General features: G+C 45.6%; 1 protein-coding gene across 1 annotated transcript in view; it reads right to left on the bottom strand.

The window, feature by feature from the left end:
* Positions 1 to 3,792: 3,792 nt before the first annotated feature.
* Positions 3,793 to 23,030, bottom strand: part of ankhb (ANKH inorganic pyrophosphate transport regulator b) — a 30,413-nt gene continuing 11,175 nt past the window's right edge. Inside the window, exons 4-12 of the mRNA XM_066682140.1 lie at positions 22,803 to 22,886; positions 21,563 to 21,733; positions 20,043 to 20,177; positions 18,589 to 18,681; positions 17,559 to 17,654; positions 9,900 to 10,029; positions 8,255 to 8,378; positions 6,477 to 6,576; positions 3,793 to 5,350 (exon numbers count right to left, since the gene is read on the bottom strand). Of these exons, the coding sequence (XP_066538237.1) occupies positions 5,210 to 5,350; positions 6,477 to 6,576; positions 8,255 to 8,378; positions 9,900 to 10,029; positions 17,559 to 17,654; positions 18,589 to 18,681; positions 20,043 to 20,177; positions 21,563 to 21,733; positions 22,803 to 22,886 (1,074 nt within the window). The 3' untranslated portion in view covers positions 3,793 to 5,209. The remainder of the gene's footprint in view (positions 5,351 to 6,476; positions 6,577 to 8,254; positions 8,379 to 9,899; positions 10,030 to 17,558; positions 17,655 to 18,588; positions 18,682 to 20,042; positions 20,178 to 21,562; positions 21,734 to 22,802; positions 22,887 to 23,030) is intronic.

Below are 23,030 nucleotides of genomic sequence, written 5' to 3'. Positions count from 1 at the left end.
TTGAGCTCCTAAGACAGCGATTTAACAGAAGTTTGAAAAGAAGCCGTAGCTGTGCTTCACCCTCTTAGCTCCGTAGCTTTGAGTTTTTTGGGGAGAGCCGTCTCCGTTGTGGAACAGACCACTGAATAAAACTGTGGAGAAACGAAGTAAGTGCGAGTAAATGTGTCCTATCCTCAGGGGCAGCCAGTTTGTGGCCTTTAAAGCAGCAGTGTTTTTCCAGTGGAGCTTCTATTAGTGTTGCTCAAGACACTTATATAATATTAAGCAAGTCTGATTTACAGCTGATGGAACGAGGACAGGACTGACCTCTTCTCTTCAGGGTTCTTCTCAGAAGAAGAAAGGCCAATGACCCCTGGTCACGCTATCAGAAGTGAGAAGTGCAACAGGTTCTCTGAAACATGTGCTGACAGACAGCCATGTTTAGGCATGAGAAGGGCCACTGGGAAGAGGGAGAGAGAGGGAGAGAAGGAGAGAGTGACACTGAGGGGGAGAGGTGTACTGGCACAGCCACTGATCTATTAAAGGGTTTTGTCCCATGGCCAAGTGGGCAGAAGGGCAAAGCTTGAGCCATGACCCTGACTGTGAACACATTCTACTCTACACCACTGTGGCCTCCAAGAGAGGGCCAGGCTTGTATAATAAGCTAGCCCTACACAGACCAGGAGGTTCTTGTGCTGTTGATAAAACCTAAGTCTAATAATACGAACATCACACACGACACATCTGACACATCCACGCCCTTCCTCACCAAACCTGAAACACAGAGGAGGCCCGAGACCGAGAGAGGGAAGAGCACACAGTCAACAGCAGAGGAGTATTCGGCAGCTCCTGAGCCAATGGTTGTACGTGTGGACAAAGAGAAGCCTGTCAGTGCCACTGTTCCCTCTACTGGCCAGAGCTTAAATATGCTTACGGTGGTATAACAACTGACAAGAAAACAAACAATACAAACATCTGTTAGCTTTTATATTTTTCAGAGTGATGGCAGAGAGGGGCGATCCTGCAGTATGCTTTATATATTACAGACTGTCAGGGGTTAATTTAATTATATATATATATACATATATTATTATATATGACTCCGGGTAGGCACCAGACCCACCGCAACCCTGAACTGGACAAGCAGTTACAGACCATGAATGAATGAAAGAAATATTATTATATATTAATAAATTAAATTAATGAATGCCCTGTGAAGGACTGGCGCCCCCTCCAGGGTGTGTTCCCTCCTTGCGCCCAATGATTCCAGGTAGGCTCTGGACCCACCGCGACCCTGAATTTATTCCCTTTTCTGAAATGGCTTCATCCTCTTCAAGGTTCACTGTGAGCAATGATCAGAGAAGGTCCCACACATGCCATTAGAGAAAATGGCTTCCTCTTTAACCCTTTAAGTTGATATTTATTAGGGATTTATTAGCACATGTTCGCTCGTGGTCCCAAGCAAACCAAGGAGGAAGCAAACCATTGTAGAGAGGTGATTGGCCAAGTCGTCACTCCACATGACAACATGCAGACATCCAGCACAAACTAGCTGTTGAAACCTCAGAGCTACAGCCGAGAACACGTTTGGAAAATGAAGCAGGTACCGGGGACCTGCTCCTGTCTTTAGCTTCTACAGCTGCATATGACGAAGACTTCCGGCATTGGTATCAATATCGACGATACTGGCCCTGTATTTACTTGGTATTGGATCGATACCAAAACTCTCGGTATCACCCACCTCTAGCTGAAGGTCACGCTCAATCCAGGAACGTCGGAGGAACTGATTTAAATAAACTGCACATGAAGGTCAAGCCAAACCGTCCATTCCTCTGAACCAAGCTTAGCAAAGTGTACTGGACTGTGCTGGAGCTCTAAGAGGCTCTGTGTTACTGGGAACTGAGTGGTGGTCATTTCTGGGCCTGGGCTCTGAGTGGACAAATGTTGTTGCAGTGCTACAGTCACACAGCAGAGGGCGCCATTTCACCGTTTGTGCACACGTAGCCTTTCTATAATTTCCACTGAACACAAGAGTTGACATGGAACGAGTCTGAGGCCACTTGCCCGCTGTAAGAGGTCGGCTAGGGGGGTGTAACCTTTCCCACAACCCACCTGCCTGACTCCGTCTCATCTCAAGGGTACTGGATGGAGCTCTGTCACTGCAGAGAACACAGTTCCACTGTTCTCCAGCTGAATGTGTGGAGGTGTGATGTATATGCTCCATAAGCACATATATCACTGTGAGCTGTAATACAGACAGAGCCCCGTGTGATTACACCTGACTCACCACACTGAACACGGCCCTCCGTCTCTTCAATCAGCCCTTTATGTGATTCAACAGGACGTGGGTCTTTCACTGAAGCCCATTACTGAGCACGTCATATCATTTACACCGGGACAACAGGAAGGAATGGAAAGGCAGCGTGTTTCTGGTCACACTGTGAGCGTGGACTAGGAAAGCAGCAAGACAGAATTGGATTAATCATAAAGTTCATTCCTGTTCCCTGTGGGACACTGGTCAGAAAAATAACCTCGTCACACACACTCTCTCTGCCTTAACCTTTGTTAAATCAACACTCTATATGATTTATTAAAACTGATATATGTACTATTACAGAGTCAGGAGAAAAAAACGACTAGTGTGTGTCTCTCTCACACTCCTTTCTGTGAATTGTGGGGACATTACATAGACTTCCATTCATTTTGTGGAGACTTACATCTACCATTGTGGGGAACTGCAGTTCTCTCTGGTTTGTTTACATTCAGAAGCTCAGCGTCTTTTAAGGTGGAATGATGTGTTTGGGGGGGCTTTTAGCTTTTATCCAATGTTTGAATCTCCACAAAAACTCAAACAATTATTGTAACTTGAGCAAATGGCGTTTCGCTTACTTTCATGGAGTTAGCAGTCCCCTGAATTTAGAGTGGGTTCCTACCTGAATGATCTGAAACAGCAAAAATGAATGTTACCCACCTATGGAGCAGGAATAAAGCAATATACTCAGCCCTTTCATGAATTTTAATGTTTAGAGGGATATTAGCTGTTTTCTTATGGGAAGCCTAGCATGTCTTTTTTTCATATACACATTAGGCACAAACTGGAGAGCAGGAGGAGTGCTGCTGAGTCTCATCCACTCCTAACACACTGTGCACACCACCACCAGGTCAGTGTCACTGCAGCGCTGAGAATGATCCACCTCCCAAATTGTAGTTGCTCTGCGTGGGTTTCCTCCGGATGACTTGGCTGTGAGGAGTGCGGTGTGTTCTCCCTGTGTCTGCGTGGGTTTCCTCCGGGTGACTGTCTGAGGAGTGCGGTGTGTTCTCTCTGTGTCCGCGTGTGTTTGCTCTGGGTGACTGTCTGTGAGGAGTGTGGTGTGTTCTCCCTGTGTCTGCGTGGGTTTCCTCCGGGTGACTGTCTGTGAGGAGTGCGGTGTGTTCTCTCTGTGTCCGCGTGGGTTTGCTCCGGGTGACTGTCTGTATGGAGTGTGGTGTGTTCTCCCTGTGTCTGCGTGGGTTTCCACCGGGTGCTCTGGTTTCCTCCCACAGTCCAAAACACACACTGGTAGATGGACTGGTGGCTCAAAAGTGTCCATAGGTGTGAGTGAGTGTGTGTTGCCCTGTGAAGGACCGGCGCCCCCTCCAGGGTGTGTTCCTGCCTTGCACCTAGTGATTCCGTGTAGGCTCAGGACCCACCGCGACCCTGAACTACATAAATGCATGTTGTGTTCAATTACACACTTCCACCAGAGAGGTCTCCAAATCCCCAAAAGTTAAACAGTGCAGCTTTAAGTGAGAATGAGTAGAAAACCTGAAAAAAGGACAAAGACAACTGTTTTTGGAACCACATTGTCACCCTTTAATCACGGTGGAGTAAAGATGCCCTTGTCTTAATTTGACGGTAAAAAAAGAAAAACAGGAACATCTACCATGTGTTTTACCTGCTTTGGCTCAAGCAGTGAGGTTTTATAAAAGAAAAGAAAAGAAAAGAAAAGGAGCTTGGCCAGACTTTGCTCTCCACCACAAACTAAATCAAAAGGAAAAACAGAGGCTGTAGACATCATTAAATACTTGTGCAGTGTCGTCAATAAGAGGAACTCGTACTACAGGAGAAGAGAAGGATCAGAAAGTGGACTTCAAGATACAGTCAATATGCATCGTTCTCGGCAATGTACATCATCCTGAGATACAAAAACAAATGCCCAAATTAAATTAAACAGTTTCTATTACATTTCTCAAAAAAATACTGCAACAGACATGTTCATGAAAACACACACCAATATTGTCCCTCCCTTCCCCACCATGTAGACTTCACAACGTCACTCATACAAAACTGTACCAGATTTATACACCTATGACGGTAGCATGTAAAAAAAATAGTGCCTCTGAAAATGGCCAACGAACTCCAACCACCCCGTCACTCTGAAGCCATTCCTTTGTTTTCCTCTACTGTTATTATATTAATCTTCATCTAATTCACACTCAAGTCTGATAAAAATCTGTAATATATATTTATATTTATTCATTTATCGAACATTTCTCTGATAAAAGATGTGGGTCCTTCTCAGCTGTGCATTAGTGTTGAGAGGTTAGTGCTCCCAGTCTTTATCTGAAGGATATCGAAGGCAGAGAGAAAGGAGAGAGGGAGAAAGAAACAGAAAGATATGTACATTCCAAGCAGAGGAAGTCACCGCGTTTTAGTGCGTTTGCGCTTTTCTGTCGAGGCTGATGAACGTGTAAAAGGACGGCAGCGCAGTAGAGCTCAGAGGATTAGAGAGAAAGCAGTTAGCGACAGTTGCTTTGGTACAAATGGATCATCTTCACTGTCCTGCACCTGGAGGTTCCTGATGACAGCTGGAAGACACGTAGCTGGGTCTCTATTCGCGTACATCTCTCTAAAGACATTCGACACACGAGGCCTACGCTCTCGTTCCTCCCGTCTTCGTGGATTTCTAACTACAGCTCCCTCTTTAAAGCGTTTTCTGTGCGCACTCGCTGCAAAGGGCTTTCTGAGGCTCTGGCACAGGGGAGGGGAAAGAGCAGCAGCGAGGGGGCAGGAAGCGATTAAGACTGCCCCGGAAAAGAAAGAGGATTCCCCGGTTCCCCCCAGCACATCCTCGCAGGAGCCCGGTGTGTGTAATTTGTTTGTAACCAGCAGGGACGCGCCGAGAAGATTCCAATGCACTTGTCACAGACGTCCCTTTAAATCCTGCGTGCACCGAACCCAGCCCTCGGATCACTCCTCCTCCTCATCGTCATCATCGTTCTCTTCTCTCAGTTCCTCAATGTCATCCATCCCGCCGGATCGGACCTGGTTCATGGGGGCAGAGTCCTCCTCGCCCTCCACTGCCGCCTCTCCGTCACACTCCTCCTTCTTCTGTGGAACAACAAACACAGCACATCTTTAAACAGAGTGACATCGCTACGGCCCTGTCCCCATTTTGCATGAAGCTCTAGGGTCTAGGGTAAAGGAAGGTTGAATTGGGACACACTCAGGTCATGCCCCCTTTCAGGGAACACAGGGAATCACTGTGATGCTCCTCTGAGCTGTAACATGGAGAATTAAGCTTCTGTCGTTGCTACTCCAGGCTCAGCACTGCAGAAACTGCACTATGTAACTTTTGGAGCAGGGTAGGAAACCACCACTCCCTCTCAATTGATTTCAGGTTGTAAACAGTGCTGTAGCCCTGTGAAGGACTGGCGCCCCCTCCAGGGTGTATTCCTGCCTTGCGCCCAATGATTCCAGGTAGGCTCTGGACCCACCGCGACCCTGAACTGGATAAGGGTTACAGATAATGAATGAATGAATGAACAGTGCTGTAAAAGTGAATTCCACTGTAGGGGGAGCCCAGGAGCAAATCTCGTAGCGTGGCTTTAACTGTGTAACGTCAGGCCCAGACTACAGTAAAACTGGGCAGATCCTGAAGCTGATATTCTCCTCCCAACAATCACAAACATCTCCTGATTTTAGGGTGATGGTAAATGATCATCTTCCCAGATTCTCTTGTAATGTGAGGCGGCCATTTTTATTTCCAGTGCTGTTGCCCCGCCCCCCACCTCTTTATTTTATTTTATTTAGTAGTCTCTTCATAACACAATAAACTGTGGAGAAATGGAATGGTTTGACCTGAGGTTCTTCTGCAGACAATGCAGTAGTTTTCATGTTGACAACAAGTTTGAATCCCTCTGGAGTAAGTTAACACCAACGGGAAAAACACAGGACACGAGCCCTGGCAGCAGTGATGCCCCAAAAATAGCAGAGCTGACTGATCAAACTGAATTAAAGCCAGTCCCTCTTCCTCTGCAGCATGAACACCATAGATACCGTGGTCATTGTAGTCACAAGTCCGGTCACTTTTCCAGTTCCTACATGCCCCGAGCCTGTAATCAAGGTCTAGCGGTTGACTCGGAGTAATCCGAGCTGTTGGTGAGGCCGAGACGAAGCAGCATTCATTAAAGTCGACTCTCATTTTCTCACCTGAATGTGTCCAGTGTTTTCTCACCTGTTTCCGGTAGACGTAGCAGGCTGCAATTGCTACCATTGTGGACTCTCCGAGGAAGCCGGCCAACAAAGATCCAACGCCCAAAGTGGCTCCGTGAACCCTGCGGAGTCAAGACCTGCAGTTACTCACAGCAAATCAAGCATAACATTAAAAAAACACACACAAACACACTTTATCTCACAGCACTGGGTGAACTATGATTAGTGACCAAAACTGCACCCTTCTGCTTTGTGAGGAGTCATAGTGAGGGTTAGATAATTCTGGTGAAGTACACCCTTATCTGCTGAAAGGGAGAACTACACACATCCTGCCCACTTGATTAGAAACCCCTGCCGAGTGGCTCCACCTCGTCGGTGAGACTGCAGCTCATCTGGGACCATTTTTGGAAGGCGGACGTCAGTAAAGCAGGGATGCCAGTGTGTGTGTAAAAACCCCACCGACCTGACACCACGGACACACAAGAAAGGGTTAAAAAAAATGCAGAGGCACTATTTTGTCGTAGATTGTGCAGTGGCAAAGGAGGCTAATTTTCTAAGGAAAGCTGAGTTCACGAAGTGTATGGCAGCTGTTGTAAAGTATCAAAAATGATGATTATCATTATATTAAACGATAAATACCAAATACAAAAATTAAATATTATCCAGTAAACAAGGAACGTCCCTGGACGTTCAAAATAGGTCTAAAAGTAGTCTGTCCGTCAAGGACATATTTTAAACGTCAATGGACGTCCAAAATCCATCTTAATAAGTTAGTTAAGTGGTGACCAATCGATAACGTCAGTGGACGTCCAAAACGCGTTTTATACAAGTAATTTATTTCGGGACCAATTAATAACGTCAATGGACGTCCAAAATACGTCCAAAACAGTCGTCTTTCCAATGTCTGTGTTTGGACGTCTTTTCAACTTTCGTTTTCAACCTTAAGAGAACGTTGATTAGACGGCAGTCATTACGTTATTTCAACGCTGAATCAATGGCTAATTGTTTACTGGGAAATAAGCTGCGTTCACGAATGTCAGCATCGAAACCTCCATCTTTAAAAAGAATAAACCAAAAATGACTGGATGCTTTTGAAGCATTTTAACGATTCAACGAATGCAGCGATTAATAAATTCTGTAATAACAATTTGCCATTTTCAGTTTTTAAGGCTATTTTTGTTTGAATAAAGTGACAATTGTCTTTTTAACACCATGTGACAATTACCATAAAGTATCACAAGACTGGGAGAATTTTTTTTTAATTACGATTATTTGTTAATTTGTTTATAAAAATGCTTTAGAGCTCGTATTGTTCACCCAACACCAGGCAGCTCTTTCAGACCAGATCTGTAAAAACATCCCCTGTGCAATGAGCTGACCATTACATATCTGTACGGTGTCAACTAAACGTATTTAAACAGAGGCTTTCAGAGAATGTTTGATCAACAGCGGTGAAGACCTCTGACCTGCACCGGTTGAGAACACGTCAGAAATCACAGCAGCTGTTCCAAATGTGTGTAAACAGCAGCCTCGTAGGCTGGAGTCTCCTGAACTCTTGGCCTCAGGTGCACAGAGCCCACAGACTGTGGATTGAAACGTTTAACAGCGGTGTTGACAAATGGAGAGTGATGAAAATGGACCCGTGATTGGTAAAGAGTAGTGGCTGACACTGCTGCTCTCCACACGGCAGGGCTCAGGGACAAGAAGAGTCCCAACACATAGGGCGCTCTGAACAAAGGCACTTGCTGAATACTCTGAATCTAAAATGAAAATGGACGGAGGGCTGGGTTCCCCACTCACCCCATGTACGGCAGCACTATGAGGCTGGTGATGAGGACGATGATCCGCAGCACGGAGCTGGGAGCCAGGACGAAGGTCTTCTTCAAAGTCATGAGCCAACCGGTCAGGTGAGCGCGAACAGTCACTGGTCACACAGACAGAGGAAAACCAGGTCATGGGCAGTTCTATGCATCACGTGACAGCACTGGAACAAACACTGCGTGGACGTCATGCTTATGTTCCATGAAAAAAAAAAAGTTGATTCCATTCATGCAGACACAGGGAGAACACACCACACTCCTCACAGACAGTCACCCGGAGGAAATCCACACAGACACAGAGAGAACACACAACACTCCTCACAGACAGACACCCGGAGGAAACCCACGCAGACACAGAGAGAACACACCACACTCCTCACAGACAGACACCCGGAGGAAACCCACGCAGACACAGAGAGAACACACCACACTCCTCACAGTCACCCGGAGGAAACCCACACAGACACAGGGAGAACACACCACACTCCTCACAGACAGTCACCCGGAGGAAACCCACACAGACACAGGGAGAACACACCACACTCCTCACAGACAGTCACCCGGAGGAAACCCACACAGACACAGGGAGAACACACCACACTCCTCACAGACAGTCACCCGGAGGAAACCCACGCAGACACAGAGAGAACACACCACACTCCTCACAGACAGTCACCCGGAGGAAACCCACACAGACACAGAGAGAACACACCACACTCCTCACAGACAGTCACCCGGAGGAAACCCACGCAGACACAGGGAGAACACACCACACTCCTCACAGACAGTCACCCGGAGGAAACCCACGCAGACACAGAGAGAACACACCACACTCCTCACAGACAGTCACCCGGAGGAAACCCACACAGACACAGAGAGAACACACCACACTCCTCACAGACAGTCACCCGGAGGAAACCCACACAGACACAGGGAGAACACACCACACTCCTCACAGACAGTCACCCGGAGGAAACCCACGCAGACACAGGGAGAACACACCACACTCCTCACAGACAGTCACCCGGAGGAAATCCACACAGACACAGAGAGAACACACCACACTCCTCACAGACAGTCACCCGGAGGAAACCCACACAGACACAGAGAGAACACACCACACTCCTCACAGACAGTCACCCGGAGGAAACCCACACAGACACAGAGAGAACACACCACACTCCTCACAGACAGTCACCCAGAGGAAACCCACACAGACACAGAGAGAACACACCACACTCCTCACAGACAGTCACCCGGAGGAAACCCACACAGACACAGAGAGAACACACCACACTCCTCACAGACAGTCATCCGGAGGAAACCCACACAGATACAGAGAGAACACACCACACTCCTCACAGACAGTCACCCGGAGGAAACCCACACAGACACAGGGAGAACACACCACACTCCTCACAGACAGACACCCGGAGCGGTCCCTGGAGCTGTGTGACTGAGACACTACCTGCTGCGCCCTTAATAAGTGAGGGGTATTTATATATATTCTTAGGTGTCTCAGAGTGGTCCCATGGAGACCCAGGGGGTTACAAAAGGTGTGTGTGTGTGTACATTGCTCTGTATGTCTGATAGAGAGTGTGTTAAATAAGAATTGGAAACCTCACCTGGTATAGGAAAGAATGAGAATATTCGTAGTGGGACAACGCAGAGTTCAGCGAAGGAATGTTTCACTCCAATGATGTCGATCAGGATCCGCTCGGACACGTGCGGCGTCCAGAAAACCACGAAACAGAGCTGTAGAAACAGACAAACAGACACAGCTCACACAGGGAACCCATGTATAACCAGCTCAGACAGACAGCAGGTGTTTCTCACTTTATCATCGCAGCATCATCTTCCTGACATCTTCTCAGACAGCAGAGACACAAAGTGACGACACGTTGTAGCTGAGAGTGAATCATCCTTGCTTTTTACAGAGTGTGTATTGTTAGAAACATTTCTTTTAACAAAGTAAAGCATGACTTTCTGAAAGCATCCACAGATGCCTCTGCATCTAACCGCCCCGGCCCCACTTTTCCTGCTGGTGACCCTTTGGTCCCAAGCCTGATTCTCTTACCTTTAGGTCAAGGCTGCCCCCAATTACAGACCCCAGGAGGTGTTTAAAGCCCCACCATTCCACTGGTGTCAAGAGGGAAAGTAGGGGATTAAATCTCATCTGTACTCTCATTGTTCTGCTGAGGAATTTTTCCCCCCTTTCCTCCCTGTATTAGGTATTCCACCCTCTCCCAAAGACTCCACCAATCACGTGACACTACTACGCTAGGAGAATGAAGACTAGCTAGGATTGTGCTAGATGATTGGGAAGAAGGGAAGAATTCTATCCACCCAGAGAGAGAGAGAGAGTGAAGACAGGCTGTGGCACCACCAGGGATCAAGCCTGTGATCCGCTGATGACAGGGCGGCACTAATTTCACCGCTAGACCGCCACTGTTCCAAGAAAACATGCATCTTCACAATAGTAACTTAACAGGAGAAGGAGAAAACAGCCTTTACTGTAACGTATGTCAGTAAATTATTTCTTTCATTGTGAATGGACCAATAGAAAAGCTGCAAAATTACTTGGAATATCCTTTGACTTTGACTAACATTTAGAGTCTGCTTCTTAGAAATTCAGAGGGAAATTGACCACAGACGACCACAATATACACGCACCTGAAGTGAACATGTGATATTAGGATACAGGTAATCAGGAGAATCACCGAGTGCAGGGCTGAAAGACACAGAGCGTCTGTGTATCATAGTGTTTTCAATTTCACACTCACAGAGTCTCACCTGTGAACAAACTTCACACAATCCTCCAGTCACTCCTGCGTTTTGGACTGTGGGACAAAACAAGAGCATCTGGAGGAAACCCACGCAGACACAGGGAGAACACACTACACTCCTCACACACAGTCACCCGGAGGAAACCCACGCAGACACAGGGAGAACACATCACACTCCTCACACACAGTCACCCGGAGGAAACCCACGCAGACACAGGGAGAACACACCACACTCCTCACAGACAGTCACCCGGAGGAAACCCACGCAGACACAGGGAGAACACACCACACTCCTCACAGACAGTCACCCGGAGAAAACCCACACAGACACAGGGAGAACACACCACACTCCTCACACACAGTCACCCGTAGGAAACCCACGCAGACACAGGGAGAACACACCACACTCCTCACAGACAGTCACCCGGAGGAAACCCACACAGACACAGGGAGAACACACCACACTCCTCACAGACAGTCACCCGGAGGAAACCCACGCAGACACAGGGAGAACACACCACACTCCTCACAGACAGTCACCCGGAGAAAACCCACACAGACACAGGGAGAACACACCACACTCCTCACACACAGTCACCCGTAGGAAACCCACGCAGACACAGGGAGAACACACCACACTCCTCACAGACAGTCACCCGGAGGAAACCCACGCAGACACAGGGAGAACACACCACACTCCTCACAGACAGTGATCCGTCATGCTAACAGTGGCCCCAAGACACTGGTGCTGTGTGGCAGAGACACTACCTGTCATCTCACCTCCTCATTTTCTCTTTTAATTCTATTGTAACTAGGCCCTAACTATTTAGGACCAGCTACTACCTTCACGCTCGGATGGCACAGGCTTTAAACAGTGAAACAGTGGAGCCATCAGCGAGCCATCGACAAGGCCTGAGAGGATAACAAAGCAGTGACAAATGAACAGTGACAACTGATATCTGCAGTGGATTGCATGTTGCTGAGAGATGAGGAGAGAGACGGTGAGGTCAGCTGTGAGCTCACAGACTCCAACTTACGGATGGCTGTGGCATCACCAGCAATTCAACTCTCCATCTACCGATGATGGGGTCAACTCAGTGACCCTAGCACTGTCTGTTCAAGCCATGACTTGATCAGGAATCTTTATTTTTAAGAGTGCACTGTTTGGCAGTGGCCTGCTGCGCCTGTTTATATGACACTGCTGTACACATTCGGAAGCCATTAACCTTCACTGTGTGGTGTATGATAAAAGCTACTTTTTGTTTTCACCCTTAAGGCTTTGAAAGCTGTTTTCGGTGCACGTCTCACTGTTTACACATCCCAGCAGCAGGAGGGGATGTTTCTAAAGACTGGGGGAAAACATTGGGCTGGGAAAAATGTATGACTCCTGCACATGGACAAAGAGACGAGGTCTGCTGGTAGATAAACAAGTTCAGACTTGTCGAGGTGTATTTTGTTCTGTGTTAAATGCAAAGGTAACGTGGAGGCTGAGCGGGCTGGTAATTCTATGCCTCAAGTTTTAGGAAAAATGTTTTGTACATTTTTAAGAATTAAAGAAAACATATACATTGCCAATGAATCAGAATAAAAACACACACACACACACACACATACACATATATATATTGTCAGCTGATTGTGGACTGACAGATGATTTGGAACCTCAGTTAAAGCCACACTACGTCCACTCCGATAACAATGCAAAATGCTGAATTTTGCATTCAAGACTTGATACATTTATTATATTTTATAGTTGAATAGATGCTCATGTCTTGCCTCTACATGCAAGGGTTTTCTCTGCATCCAGTTGACTACAGCACATTATGCATTTTATCTAAGAGTTGTAGACAAGGTTTCAAGATTTTACTTGTGGGTTTCCTCCGGGTGACTGTCTGTGAGGAGTGTGGTGTGTTCTCTCTGTGTCTGCGTGGGTTTCCTCCAGGTGACTGTCTGTGAGGAGTGTGGTGTGTTCTCCCTGTGTCTGTGTGGGTTTCCTCCGGGTGACTGTCTGTGAGGAGTGTGGTGTGTTCTCTCTGTGTCTGTGTGGGTTTCCTCCGGGTGACTGTCTGTGTGGAGTGTGGTGTGTTCTCCCTGTGTCTGCGTGGGTTTCCTCCGGGTGACTGTCTGTGAGGAGTGTGGTGTGTTCTCTCTGTGTCTGCGTGGGTTTCCTCCGGGTGACTGTCTGTGAGGAGTGTGGTGTGTTCTCCCTGTGTCTGCGTGGGTTTCCTCCGGGTGACTGTCTGTGAGGAGTGTGGTGTGTTCTCTCTGTGTCTGCGTGGGTTTCCTCCGGGTGACTGTCTGTGAGGAGTGTGGTGTGTTCTCTCTGTGTCTGCGTGGGTTTCCTCCGGGTGACTGTCTGTGAGGAGTGTGGTGTGTTCTCTCTGTGTCTGCGTGGGTTTCTTCCAGGTGACTGTCTGTGAGGAGTGTGGTGTGTTCTCCCTGTGTCTGCGTGGGTTTCCTCCGGGTGACTGTCTGTGATGAGTGTGGTGTGTTCTCCCCGTGTCCGCGTGGGTTTCCTCCGGGTGACTGTCTGTGATGAGTGTGGTGTGTTCTCCCTGTGTCTGCATGGGTTTCCTCCGGGTGCTCCGATTTCCCTCCCATGCTCCAAAAACACACGTTGGTAGGTGGATTGGCGACTCAAAAGTGTCCGTAGGTGTGAGTGAATGTGTGAGTGCGTCGCCCTGTGAAGGACCGGCACCATTCCGGGTAGGCTCTGGACCCACCACGAGCCTGAACTGTATAAGCGGTTATAGACAATGAACAAATGAATGAATATAATAAATTTTATTTAAAAATCCATATTTTTTTCCTTTTGATTTTATATTTTGATATTATTTCGAGTAAAGTATTTACTCAAGAGACGTAAAAATCCCCCGGCGTTGCACCATGGAGAAGTGGTACTTCATTATCTGGAGTGATCAATCACCAACCAACACCTTTGGGATGAGAAAATGGGTCTGTGGCCTAGAACTAATCATCTACCTGAGCTCACTAATGTTTTAATGACTGAATGCCATAAAAATCCTCAATTAACTGTTCAGCACCTAGTCTAAAGTCTTCCTGGAATCTGTAACTGCCTCAAAAAGAGAACACACTCCCCATTAATCCGCTTGATTTCAGAGGAAGTACTGGACACGCAGGTGTGTTGCCATTCCTTGCCAGAGAACAAGCCTTGATTTAATACCGGCTGAGGGCTGAAGTATTGAGCCTGTTAACTAGGTCAGACAGAGAGAGGATCCTCTGAGAACGAGGAGTTCGGAGGCTCAGTGCTGTGATGAATCATTTAGCTTGACTCTTAAAGCACTGGGGCACTCTGAACACACTGCTCCACCCATAGGTTGTGTTCATAAGCTTCAATCTGGACACATCTGTGCTCTACAGAGACGTTAGAAGACGCATGAACCGTGGAGAGTGTGTTTTTGGTAACGAGGTCAGTCATCACACACAAACCAGGACCAAAATAAACATCGTTTTATGGCGCTTCACTCTTTCTCTTCACTCTGTCGCACAAATTGGGTCATGTTGTTGCTATGAACATGACATAATGTGTTCAATCTGATCTTCAAATCCTATGATCCTCTGCAGAGCGGCGTGACAGAGGGAATTCAGATCACAGCAGGTTCAAGTCAAATTTGACAGGATGTTACAGAATGTGCTCAGTGTGTATTATAAAGACTGGTCTGTAAGGTGACAGAGGGCCTGCTCTTATCACTGATGGTGTTCCTGAAACCACACAGAACCTGGTGCTGCTCCAAGCTAGGGATCTGTCCAACACTTTAAAATGCTTCTGATTTAATCAGTAATGGCTTGATCAACGTAATATGAGGTTGGGGGGTGGGCGGGGGTTGAGAGGCGGCAACAGGAGGATATGGAGGAGAGAGGGACAGGGAAGAAAAGGAGAGATATTATTGAAGAGCCTGTTTTTTAGCACTTAGTGTCTCTCTCTCTCTCTCTCTCTCTCTCTCCCTCTCTCCCTCTCTCCCTCTCTCTCTCAAATTCTAACTAAACAGCCCTTATACTGTAAATACTCCAAAACATAATGCCAAAGAGTATTAATGCTCTCCCATTCCTACATTACCCCTGCTCTCTCTCTCACCAGTACATTTCCGGTGTGTGTGTGTGTGTGTGTGTGTGTGTGTGTGCGCGCTAACCGCCACTGTGCTCTATGGAGGGATGGAGGGTAGGGTTACTTTTGGTGACAGATATTTGCTAAATAATGAGCCTGTCAACTACACAGCCTTGTTTAAATCAGAAACAGTGTGTTGGCGCCAAACAAAGTTTAGATCACATTTACATTTATCGGGTTTTCTTCACTAAAATGTTCTTATCCATGGACGCCCACTTCTGACAAATAAAATTAAATAACTAAAAATAGGCATCCATTTTTTTCCATTAATACGTAATTATATACATATTTCACAATATAAAATGTTTCAGTAACAATGATATTATATTTATACACATTTTCAATATTTTCAACTGACTGACGTACTTTAGAGGGCGCTGTCTTCAGTTCAGCACTCAATTTAAAGTTAGTTTAAAAATATTAATATTGACAAAGCCAAGAGATTGTTGTTTGATGATGATGTCATGATGCTTTCAGTTCTTGGCAGATTTTCTGTGGCTTTTTCATTGTTCACATCGATATCGAATTATATCGTATCGACCAGAATTAAGAAATATATTGTGATATAAATTGTGGCCGTATCGTCGAGCTCTAATTTTGAAACAAGTCAATACATTGAGATAGAATATTTTTTAATTTTTACTATTTACTAATACCCAAAATAATGAGATGCTATCTCTATATTGCCCTAGTATCGCAAACTAATGAGATACTACCTCTATACTGCCATAGTAGCTCAAACTAATGAGATAGTATTTCTATATAGCCTTAGTATCTCAAACTAATGAGATACTATCTCTATATTGGCTTAGTATCTCAAAATAATTAGATACTATATTACCTTAGTATATCAAAATAATGAGATACTATCTCTATATTGCCTTAGTATCTCAAACTAATTAGATACTATCTCTATATTGCCTTAGTATCTCAAACTAATTAGATACTATTTCTATATTACCTTAGTATATCAAACTAATGAGATAGTATCTCTATATTGCCTTAGTATCTCAAACTAATTAAGATACAATCTCTATATTGCCTTAGTATCTCAAACTAATGAGATAGTACCTCCAAATATTGAGATGATAAGGTTCCTTTTTTATTAGTTAATAGTTAGTTTGATTATTTGATGGGTCAGAAACAGGCCAAACCTAACAGATACTTAACTGAGGTAATATTCTTTATTTGGGACGTTTAGAGCCTGCCTCTGAATATTACTGGAGCACTCTTACTGCTCTGAGGACAGAATGTGGTCCAGGAAGATGTTACCATCAGCAAATATGAGGCCGCTGAAGCGGGCACTGAATAGAAATTGCTGAGTAAGTAAGCATGTTTATTCGCGTTGGAAGATACGTTTCCTCCATGTGACACAGCATGAGCCTGTAAACACTAACATCCTGTCACAGCGCATAAAAGTGAAATCTGCAAAAAACGATAAGAGACTTCGCATTTCACAATCTCTCAGATGAAAGATACACTGATAAGTCACGGAATAGTGACCTGGCAAGACATGAGTTTTGTCTCCTCATTCTCCTGAAGCCACAAAATCTGTCTAGTGTAATGTAACTGAATGAGCAGAATAAGCAGTAGGACCAACGGTGCCTTACCCTGCGTCTTTAACACTGGCATGAAGCAGAGTGAAATCTATGTCACACTCCCTCAAACAGATCAACGCTTTTATAAAATGTGGTGTGTTACCACACCATACATTTGAGTGTGTGGGCATCTGTGTGTAGACTGAGTGGTTTAAAGTGGAACAGAACAGTCTCATTTTTAAACCAGGGCCGTCTTTCTATAAGCACCGCCAGCTCCTAAAGAGACGATAAAACACGGTCTGGTGTCAAAACAGTGGAGAAAATTAATCTTATACATAAACGAAAGCTGGGGACGCGACAGTTCTCTCGTGTCGTGTTTGGTCTGGATTTGTGTGTTTACACTAGCAGCAGCCATCGTGCCTGTTCACAGCTGTAGGCTTTAAGAGCATAACACATAGAGCGTGTGAAAGAATATTGCAGTATTACTTTAAAATCCTAAGACATACACAACTGATTATTCAATTACAGCAAGTTCTTGTTCAGGGTTTATTTCTGACTAACTTTCCATCAAGCTATTGCAAGTGTGTGTATCTATCTAATAAATATATACACACACACTTCACTTTAACAAACATTAAATGCAAAGAGCTGCAGAATAATTGACGACTGCAGCAGGGGAAGTGTGCAGAGTCAGAGAGAAAGGTGCTGAGGTCATCCAGGTCGAGACGGGGGTTTGCTGATTTGCTCTTTGAAGGAGTAAACCAGGTGAGACCAGACCCACCTGAGCAGAGTGTGAGGAGAACGGAGAGTGTGAGAGGGGGAGGATTTACTTACTGTGATGGACAGAGCCAGACAAACGAACGTGAATCTCTTGATGTGGGACTTGGTGACCGTCGTACCAGAGTTTATCAGCTTGTTGCTTGGGTTGTTCTAGAAATACAGAAGACAACCAACCACACATTAGACAAGCAACTTTAAATACATCAAAAACCCACTCAGAAACTAAACTTGACTCAAGGATAGAGACTCCTCACTTCACTCAAAAATGACTCTAACCTGCTACGGTACCAACCAGTTTGACCTCTCAATCTACCAATCAAAATGACCTCTGAATGACCTCCAGTAAAACAAACTATTAATGTCTAGACAATCCGATTAACAGCTTAAAAGAAAACTCATAACTCATAAAAAATACAATCAAATGAACATCCCATATTGTTACATTAACTACTAAACTACCTACTGACTGTGGTAATGACGTTTTTGATTATTCCTGTATGCAAATCACCTCTTGCCTTTAACTCACTCAGTCACATTTAACAGGTTTAACATCCTCCACAAGGGGGTGCTGTTAGTCCCCTTGTTAAACTTGTTAAATTCGTGTAAAGTGTTCACCAAATGTCACCAGCTTCGAAGTAAAGGTTTCGTTCTTAAATATTCTTGCTGCTGTTAGCCGTGGAAGAGAAGAGTGTCCACTGTGACCCTTGTGTTACTTCCCTCTCTCTCCCTCTGCCTGCTGCTGACTCACTGAGCGTGTGCGTTTATGAATAGACAGAGTCAGACAATCAGAGATGCTTCGCTGGCGCACAAAGATCAGTGTAAGATCACGGTCTTAGAGGGCTGCATGCTTTTGCCAAAGTAGGCCCTCAACCCTCTGTTCCACCCTGTGGGACTCTCCTGCTTTCTGTTTATCCATAAATATTACACTCTGTCAAATGGCAGGGGAGCGTCATAGACATGCTGGTGCCAACAAAAGGAGCAGGTCTCTGCAGAGGTGCAGCCTGGGAAATTAGACTTCAGAGCCCTGACTAACTTCATTTGTGCTGAAAGTTGAGTTTTGTGTGTTGTACAAGTCAAGCTTTACCTTGTCAAACGCAGGGTAGACCGCCCGGAGTTCAGTGAGCCACCCGTACGGCATGTGACCGACCGGATACGTAGCTGTTAACACTGCCACTGCCTGGAAATAAAGAAATACAAACAATAACAAAGACTTCCACAGCAAACTACGAAACTGAAGGTCAAAAATACGCCATTTTGTGAAATACCAGCAATTAAACCTGTGTGTCCAGCAGGATCTATGTCTACGACACAGTTACAATCCTTGACCGCGGCAGCTGTGCTCAGAGGTTGTTGTGAGATAATAACAAACGGAAAGTGAATCAGTCACAGTCTCAGTCGCTCTGTTGGAGGCAAACCTCATAACCCTCAAGGTTCGGTGGCTCCGACAGTCACAGTGAAGTGTATACAGCAGCAGGAAAAAGGGGTAGGGCACTATTTGGAATCAGATTTGTCCATGAGCTACTCATTAAATGTGATGCCTGTCACAGACACAGACGAAAACAAGCTGGAGACCAACTTGAGGACGCTCTCAACAGCCCCACAGCATTATACACCCTCCGCCATCATTCACAGACGGGATTTGGTGCAGTGGCCTTTTCATTTCATAAACAGTGCCGTGTACTGCTCCCAAACGACTGAACTTTAGTTTTATCGCCCTACGACACATTTTCCCTGTAAAGTTTTTACGGCGCTCTTTGGAGTGTCAAAGTTCAGTGTTTATTTATTTATTTATTTACCCGTATAACAGCAGCTCGCTCCGCGGGAGCTGTAGCTTTAAGCTCGTTGTTTACTCTGTTCTGCTTCGTCTACCAGAAGACTGAGGAATACCTAAAGCCTTTGAAACTCCAGCTTTGTTCCAATCAGCAGATGCTCCTTGAGAATCAACAGCAAAATGTATGAACGCATTTTACACATCAGAACACGCTCAGACAAACTCTCAGTGGTGGTACTCTCAAGGGAACGTATCCACTGTCTATTTTTAGGGAACATATTTGTGCTGTATTCTATATTCATTCATTTCATCTCCAGCACCTTTTAAAAAACACCCTTTAGTGACAATAATGCACGTGTTTTGAGAGTGTAGCTCTAACCAACGCCTTCAGTGTTATTTCACTGGAGTCAAGGCTGTAGGGTCCAGACTCCAGTCAGCACTTTTGTTGTCATTAGTCAGAGTTCACATGCTTTTTCCAAGCTTCTGAACGATTACTTAATGTGTTATGAGTTTAAACACAGTGGGTTGATTCTAACTTTGATGAAGACTAAATGTTTTAACTTTATATATAAACCTCACCTTTTCACATGGCTCTATTTTCAGCTCAGAATACCAGAGATTATCGGACTGTGTGTAATGTGCAAACATTTACGAGCACTGTTGGTCATAAATGATCTCCCTGGAATCTTCTGTGAGGTTGTGTGAGGTGAATGTGTTAGGTATTAACACTGAATGGTGTTATGTTGTGTGTGTGTAAATTCACTGACCTCTGTAGCAGCAGTGCTCCCTTTAAGGTCGCGGGACACAAACAGGTTGACGATGGGTCGGCTGATGCGCTGTGTGGCCAGGATCAGGGCCAGGGGCCACCAGAAATTCAGCATCTTTTTAATGGTGGCGTCACCCTGAGGCCAACACACACACACACACACACACGGTGAGTCCACATCAGGACCCAGGAGAGAGGTTGAAGGAAAAGCAAGTCAGGTTAAAGATGACTAAAGACAGTCACCCGGAGGAAACCCACGCAGACGCAGGGAGAACACACCACACTCCTCACAGACAGTCACCCGGAGGAAACCCACGCAGACACAGAGAGAACACAACACACTCCTCACAGACAGTCACCCGGAGGAAACCCACGCAGACACAGGGAGAACACACCACACTCCTCACAGACAGTCACCTGGAGGAAACCCACGCAGACACAGGGAGAACACACCACACTCCTCACAGACAGTCACCCGGAGGAAACCCACGCAGACACAGAGAGAACACACCACACTCCTCACAGACAGTCACCCGGAGCGGGAATCGAACCCACAACCTCCAGGCCCCTGGAGCTGTGTGACTGCGACTCTACCTGCTGCGCCACCGTGCCGCCGAAGGAAAATATGAAAATATTAAATAAATAAAGAATTGTAAGAAGAGTGTGATGTTCGTCTCTTGATTTCTAAACCAATATAAAACTGATCACAAACAACAACTAATTCCTTTAAACTGGATGCTTCTGAGCGCTGTTACGGCATCAAAGAGATTACATCAAACAAAACGTCCTTGTTCCTTGCTTTTTGAATTAAGAGAGACATAAAAATCCACATTGTTTACTCCCCGTTCCTTTCCTGAAGATGCAGAAAACAACCGATTTACAATGAATAAGTTGCACATGTGACCTCCAGCACCATCTGCAGCAGATCACCCAGCCCACTCAGGAGGAGTGTAGTTACTGTAGACAGTCTGTTGGGTCAGAGGTCCTGTTTACAGGCCTCTAAAGTCGTGCTGCCGTTCTGTAGTCAGTGACATGTCTATATTAGGAAAAGTGGTCAAATCAACTCTTCTGCACTTAGAATTGAGGTCATAAAACTGAGAACCTGACAAAAACACCTGCAAGTTTTTTTCCAGTGTGGTAGGAAAGTAGATCCGGCGTAACGGTGCCGTTAGAGGCGCTGACATTTAATAGTACCCTGACTTCACCATAAACATCATGTCGATGTGTTAGTGTTCACTTGTAGAAGAAAGCAGCATTATTCACATTTCCTGAGTCGGATAATCGTTTACTTCAAAGTATGACGAGGCAACGTTGGAAAATGTCATACGTTTCTCTATAGAGAATTCCACCTGGAAATCCTAATATGGGCATGAAGCTGATTAAAGAATGACACAGAATTGTACCGCGCCACATACATGGGTCTAAAAGGCAGAGTAACAACCTGCTTATTTCTAAAAGGATAAAGTGTAATGGGACTACGGTCGTGTAAAATGTGCCAGGTGTGAACTAAGTAATACATACCCCCAGCTCAGGACCGCTGGAGTCTGGGATGTTGTCATGAATACTTCGGTAGTAGCCCAGACCCACAATGGTGAAGCGCACCAGGGCTCCCATGTACAGAGAGAGAATGGGAATCAACAAAGGCTCCACACACTCCAAGTGACTCTGCAGCAGAATAGCAACAAAAACAATCTAGAGAGAGAGAGAGAGAGAGAGAGAGAGAGAGTAAGAGAGAGAGAGAGAGAGAGTAAGAGAGAGAGAGAGAGAGAGAGAGAGAGAGTGAGACAGAGTAAGAGAGAGAGAGAGAGACAGTAAGAGAGAGAGAGTGTGAGAGAGAGAATGAGAGAGAGAGAGAGACAGAGAGAGAGAGAGAGAGAGACAGACAGACAGAGAGAGAGAGAGAGAGAGAGAGAGAGAGAGAGAGAGAGACAGAGTGAGAGAGAGAAAGACAGAGACAGAGTGAGAGAGAGAAAGACAGAGAGAGAGAGAGAGACAGAGAGAGAGAGAGAGACAGAGAGAGAGAGAGACAGAGAGAGAGAGAGAGACAGAGTGAGAGAGAGAGACAGAGTGAGAGAGAGAGACAGAGTGAGAGAGAGAGAGAGAGTGAGAGAGAGAGAGAGAGACAGAGTGAGAGAGAGAGACAGAGTGAGAGAGAGAGAGAGAGTGAGAGAGAGAGAGAGAGAGACAGACAGAGTGAGAGAGAGAGAGAGAGAGAGAGAGTCAGAGTCAGAGAGAGAGAGAGAAGACAGAGTGAGAGAGAGACAGAGACAGAGAGAGTCAGAGTCAGAGAGAGAGAGAGAAGACAGAGTGAGAGTGAGAGACAGAGACAGAGAGAGACAGAGAGAGAGATTTATCAAAAAAAGCATTTATTTATCCATCATTTACACATTAATACAGTGTTGCAGTGAAACACGTCACAGCACAGACATAATCTTTCTTACTTCACTGTTATTGTGCAAAATCAGAGTACACACTTCCTTTTTATTTGTAACACACACTAAATTGATTCTTTTTTTTTCCCTTTTCCATGGAAAACAGCCTTAAGGCAATAGATATATGACACAGACCTAAAACCACACACTTCTCTAAGGAGAAGAAAAGTCAGGACTTCACAGAACTGCAATAAAAGATTTGGAGAAGTAGGACCTGCAGCCAACTTCTAAGACATAACTTACTGTAGTAAACTAAACTGGACAAAAATGGAGATACGTGCTTTTCTTTGGACACTGATGGTCTGTTGACGTGTGGCCATGTGCCTTACCTGCGCTACGACATCAGAGATAGAGGCACAGCCAACGAGGAAGCTGTGCTTGTGCTTTAATAGGATTCCAGCATGCGTCCAGGCCTGGGAAGACACACACACACACACACACTGTTCAGAGCTCAGAGAGTCACGAGTCATGGGCAATTACACCATCAAGACCCAGGTAGAATTAATACTGAAACAAAGAGTAATCTGGACCTTGTGGACACGCTACCATTTGGACGT

The sequence above is a fragment of the Hoplias malabaricus genome, chromosome 9 (genome assembly GCF_029633855.1).
Source record: "Hoplias malabaricus isolate fHopMal1 chromosome 9, fHopMal1.hap1, whole genome shotgun sequence".
NCBI classification, from domain to species: Eukaryota; Metazoa; Chordata; class Actinopteri; order Characiformes; family Erythrinidae; genus Hoplias; species Hoplias malabaricus.
Note: the sequence above shows the minus strand (reverse complement) of the source record. Positions and strands in the feature narration are given on the sequence as shown.